Source organism: Geospiza fortis, unplaced genomic scaffold, assembly GCF_000277835.1.
Source record: "Geospiza fortis unplaced genomic scaffold, GeoFor_1.0 scaffold98, whole genome shotgun sequence".
Classification (NCBI taxonomy): Eukaryota; Metazoa; Chordata; class Aves; order Passeriformes; family Thraupidae; genus Geospiza; species Geospiza fortis.
Genome location: NW_005054306.1, coordinates 5546808 through 5552595, shown reverse-complemented (window position 1 = coordinate 5552595; position 5788 = coordinate 5546808). Strand labels below are relative to the sequence as shown.

General features: G+C 36.7%; 1 protein-coding gene across 3 annotated transcripts in view; it reads left to right on the top strand.

Annotated features, from left to right (window-relative positions):
• HDAC2 (histone deacetylase 2) overlaps window positions 1–1806 on the top strand; it is a 16888-nt gene extending 15082 nt beyond the window's left edge. For all 3 annotated transcript variants that reach the window (XM_031066658.1, XM_031066657.1, XM_005418434.2), the window contains 3 exons: window positions 302–457; window positions 1163–1220; window positions 1424–1806. In XM_031066658.1, coding sequence (XP_030922518.1) covers window positions 302–457; window positions 1163–1220; window positions 1424–1454 — 245 coding nt within the window. In that variant the 3' untranslated portion in view covers window positions 1455–1806. The remainder of the gene's footprint in view (window positions 1–301; window positions 458–1162; window positions 1221–1423) is intronic.
• Window positions 1807–5788: the final 3982 nt, after the last annotated feature.

Sequence of the window (5788 nt, the reverse complement as noted above, 5' to 3'; positions counted from 1 at the left end):
CTGAACCGTTGAAATCATTATTTTTTTCTCCTGTGATTTAGTTTTCAGTATTTGAAGTTTTATTTGATACATGGTTAAAGTATTCCCACTCTCCTCCTGTGTTTCTGCAAAGCCATTTTTTGGAAGTTATTGTGCAAGTCCCAGGGTATCTTGAAAAATAAGTGGTTTTGACTGTAATTTAGTTTATTAGCATTAAATGATTACAGTATATTACTACTCATTCTTAATTTGATAGTTCTTTTTTATTAGGCCTGTTTAGTTGGACTTTTTGATTAATTAATATCATAAATCTGAATCCTAGTTCGAGCATCTGATAAGCGCATAGCCTGTGATGAAGAATTTTCAGATTCTGAAGATGAAGGGGAAGGTGGACGACGAAACGTTGCAGATCATAAGAAAGGAGCAAAGAAAGCCAGAATAGAAGAAGACAAAAAAGAGACTGAGGACAAAAAAGCAGGTAGGACTGCAGTGTGGTTTCATCCTGTATTTTAGAACTGTAAATGTCAGTCCTACCCAGAAAGAGATGTTTTATCTGGTAATGGGTTAATTCGCTGTTGAGATGATATATTCTTTTCCATCATTTTCAAATCATCTATTTTAAATTAATCATTTTCAAGATACAGCTATTCAGACTAGTACAATATTTTCAGGCAAGGGCTGTTGTTTCTTCCCCACAAGTTGAATTCTTAGAGCCAGGGATTTGTACGACTTAATGAAATAGAGATGAAAAAATATACGTTGGGCAAAACATTTGTTCCTGTTTGCTTTTGTGGGGTGAGCCAGCTCGTTTTCTCTGAAACAGAAACTAGATAGGCTTCTGGGGACAGTGTAATTCCAAGGACTCTTGATTTTTCTAAGAACTGGATACATCTTGAGCTCAGGGGAACTCCAGGTCTCATTACTGCATGCCATCATTATGGCCAGTGAGAGAGACCTTGCCTTGAGGCATTCTGAATCACTTGGCATTGTGCCCAGACGTCTCCTTTGGATGGGTGCATTTAACACTATACTTTAATATGTAACTAGTGACTTTTTATAAAAGCCAGTTTCCTCTGGCTACAAATACAAACAAAATAATAAACGTGGTCATGGTCTTTACTGCTTAAGTATTTTAAGGCTTTCTTGCATCTTTTGGTATATTAAAAATCTTGTGATTTTTCAGATGTTAAGGAGGAGGATAAAGCCAAGGACAGCAGTGGTGAAAAGACAGATGCCAAAGGGTAAGCACTAACTAATTAATAATGACATTATGTGCAGAGTGTTTGTTAAGTCAGTACTGTATAATTTTTTTCAGTTCTGTGGAGATCACTTTCAGTTCCTCGTGATACTAAATATTTTAGAATCATGACTAGTAATTTAAAATTGCATTTCTAAATTAGTTAATTAAAAAAATAAAACAATACTTTTTTTTGCCTTTGTACAGAGCAAAATCAGAACAGCTCAGCAACCCTTGAACAAAAGATAGGCTCTCATCAGTTGCAGAACATAATACTAGAGTCTGAGAATACCCAAAAGGACAAAAGTTTTCGTATGGAGAGAGACTGCTGATTTCATTTTGTACTATTTGGCATGGACTGTATTTATTTTCAAACGGCTTTGTTCTGTTTTTTGGCAAGTTGTATTGTGAGTTTTCTAATTATGAGGCAGAAATTCCTTCCTTCACCATGCTTTATGTAATAGTATTTAAAAATGGATGTGAGTTATTATGTTAAATGTCTAAACTGATCTATTAAAGTAATTTGCCTTTCCTGAGCTGATTTTACCTTTTTTGTAATTTTATCTTTATTAAAAAAAAAAAAAATTGCACATGGTTGTCTTTTGTCCATCATTGACCTCTGAAGAGGAAAAACTGTATAAATTAGGCAGACTTACCTGTGAGTAACTAGTGTGTTTAAATGGACAGCTGGCAAACAGGCAAGTTGAGCTGTGCTACTTTCATTGACTCCACACATTCCAGCAGTTCCTACATGAGGTGTAAACACATGTATGGGTATACAAGTGAGATTTGAACAGGCTGAATAAATGGGTGAAGGGATGCTGGAATAACATCATTGTATGAACTCACATTTTAGTGTGAATTTTTAAAGCTCTGCAGTCACATGCCTTGTACTGTCCAAGAACCTTTCCCACCATCAGATTCTTCCTAAAAAAATTACTCATTTGCCGTTCATGAAATCAGTATATGGTCATCTTGCAAAGCTTGCAATATAGCAAGTGAACATTTGGATTTAACTTAAAATTCATTATAGTTTTTCTACAAATATGAGCAACATAAAACTTTATCACCCTTACAGAGGAAGGATTTTACTGCCTTCCCCCTTCATTGATTCATGAGTTAATTCTGGTGCCCGAATTGAAGAGACCTCAGTGTCCCCATTCCCCATTTTTTTTCCTCAATCTACAATTGTCTTACAGGTTGATATTTAATGAAATATACAAGTTTTGAAATCAAAATTTCAGAGCAGTGAACACAGAAGTTAGCAGAACTGCACTGCTACTCAATCTTTTTTCTTCTTTTTCAAATATAAATTTTTCTTGCTACTTTTTTAACCTATTTTCTCTCTGAGGTTGTGGTATATGTTGATATGGTGCCTGATGCACCTCAGGACAAAGCTTGCCTTCCTGGCTGCCAGAGCACTGCTGATTCATGTTCCACTTGCCATCAACCAGGACCCCCAGGTCCCTTTCTGTGGCACTGCTTCCCAGCATCTCATTCCCCAGTCTGTCTGTCCATCCAGGACTGCCCATCCCAGCTACAGAATCAGGCACTTTGCCTTGTTGAACTTCATATGGTTGGTGATTACCCAGTCCTCTGATTTGTCAAGGTCTCTCTGCTGGGCCTCCCTCCCCTCAAGGACTTCAACAGCTCCTCCCAGTTTTATATCTTCTGTGACCTCACTTAGTGTCCCTTGCAGTCCTGCATCCAAGTAATTTATGAAGATGTTGTAAAGCACAGGGCTGAGGATGGAGCACTGTGGGAAACCCATCAGTGACAGGTCACCAATCCAATGTCACCCCATTCCATTTGTGCCCGACTGGTGAGCCAGTTTATCACCCCATGGCATGATGTGTTTATCCAGCTGTGTGCCTGACATTTTGTCCAGAAGGATACTGTGAAAGAAAGTATTGAAAGCTTTACTGAAATTAAAAAAGATTGCATCAACTGGATTTCCTTGATCAGCCAGATGAGTTACCTTGTTATGAAAAGGAATCAGGTTTGATAAGCAGCACTTTCCTACCTGAAGCCATGCTGGCTATGACCAATGACTGAGTTGTCTTTCAGATGTTTTTCAATTTTGTGTGAGGAAAAAAGTTTTATTTTCTTAATGCCTTTTTAGTATATGCTTTGGTTTCTGGTGTTTTTTAGTCTTTGATCTTTTTGAACATTTAATTTGGATGCTTAGGTAAACTTAATAAGGGTTAGATTCTTAAACATGTAGGGAGAGATGTAAAAAGTTTTTTCAACACCCATATTGCTATGTTCTTTCTTCCAGGATAGTACCCATAAGACTTCCATTAGGGTTTGTCTTACCCTGTTGGAAAATCACATTTAAAATTTTACTGCAGTTTTGTGTAGCTGACAGGTGATTCCCTGCTATTTGCATGATCTTTTAAAAGTACATTTTCCCAGTGATTTAAGTAGTATGCTAACTTGTTCCTATATATGACTACAGAGAATACTTACAATTCAGTTCTACAAAAATCAGTGTTTAATTTCCTGCTTCAAGTGTTTGTTACCCTTTTGTCTGATGTTTAGAAAAGGATGGCGTTCTTTGTCATTTAAGACGCTGTTAGTTTTAAATAATTTGTGGATTAATTGCTGGTTCTGTTGGAAATGTAGACTAAGTATGACAGTAGAATTTGTGGACTGAAATACAGTATTTAAGAGGACAAAATAGTGGGGGGTTTTACATGGATTACACTGTTGCTGGCAGTGGACTATGACATGTTTCTGCTAGATGGAGAATCTCTTAAGAAGCAGCCATGTGATGAAGGGTTGCTTCTTTGTATCATTTGAATAGAGGTAGGTAAGGTGCAAATGCTGTAGGACCATGCTCTGGCCAAATGGTCTGTTTGCCTTCCTCTTGTCTTATGCTACTTCTCAGCTCACTTTTTCTGAAGAAGAACCCAGAGAAGCAGGCCAAGAAACCCAAAAACACACACACAAAACAAACAAAACCAAACACATTGCTCCCCCTCAAAAAAACTCCAAATGAAACCAACCAAAAAAATACAACCCACTCCAAGAGGAAAGGTGCTTTACTTAATATTTTGAACATTCCCTCTGCAATCTTTGTGTGCTGTAAAAGGGTCATGGTCTATGCCTGACCTCTGTGAAGATTAGGGAAGAATGTTTGGGCAGGAGATTGGATGGATGCTGTGAAAATTAACTTATTTAATCTTTCAGTGAATCATATATGCCCCCTTAGAGCACCTAGAACTTCAGAGATGCTTTTTGTGGTCTTAAACAGTCTTGAGGAAGAATTGCTGCATTTTCCTTTTCATGATTGAACCATGGATTCAGACACAAGTCCTTTCTTTTTAGCAAACCTTCTTCTTCAAAATGAACTTGTAATTGTGGCCAAAAAAAGTTGAATTTATAACATGGTTTGCTTTTATATGTTTGCAAGCCCCACAGAAAATTCAATTCATGTGCTTGCAGCTTCCCATTCTTTTGATGAGTTGCATTTTGGGAACAAGAGTGTGTGGGGAGGAAAAAAAATCTGAAAGTGAATTCAGAATTTCTTTTGCTCAGAGCATAGAATTGCTTACTTGTGTACATATATCTATGCTAGTGGTTGAAGATGGCTGATGTGGCTGTTCTTAGCCAGGTTTTCAATGTGATTTAGAAACCTTTAAATAGAACCATATTAGAAAGGGTTATTATTTTTGGTTAATAGATGTTTCAAACATACAGCCTGTAAGATAATATCTGGAAAACATCAGCAGAAAAAGTACCTGTTACCAATATAGCTATCAACCATGGGATTTTTTTAAGGGTAATTTGTAATAATTATCTACTTGTGAGGTGAAGACATAGAACATGGAGATTAATGCGTGACCATATTTGGTCATATAATAATTCACTCCAAATGTATGAAAGTTGACTTCAACAAATAGGATTGTAAATGCAAATGTAAACATCTGTGCTTGGATATGGTTGAAGCACTAGCATGAATGATGTATTTGCAGAGGAGGGGATTTGGTGAAGTGCAGCCATCACCCTTGTTTTGTCAGCCCCACCAAATATGTTCTTTGTTCCCCATTTCATAGCAATAGGGTAGCTGCACTCTCTTCCCCCTCTATGGCTGTGTCTTGATTTAGCCAGGTCTCTGTTAATAACTTTTTTAATGAGATAACTTTACACTTTAAAAAATATGAATGGATGCAGCCATTTGAAAATGTTGTCTTCTAAGTGACAGGTTTGCTACTTTTTGCTAGAAAAAAGTAACCTTCAAAATCTTTTTCTGCCTCACTTGTGTCATTTTGTTTAGTCATATCATCTCTGTAAGAGTACATACAACAGGGAATAATATGAGCTTATTTTTAAAATATGCTATATACCACGCTCAACAGTAAATTTAGTGAAGTGTTCAATTCTTTCCATCTTACCTTAGAAAATACCACCTCTTTGAAATGGCATTCATTTTAGACAGATGACCTGACAAAACAAGCTATTTAAGCTGGATACCAGCAGGCAGAAATAAAGAATAACTTCCTAGATTACAAACTTGTATTAATAACAGTCTAGGCCTAATGTTTTCTATGGTCATGTTGCCATAAGTAG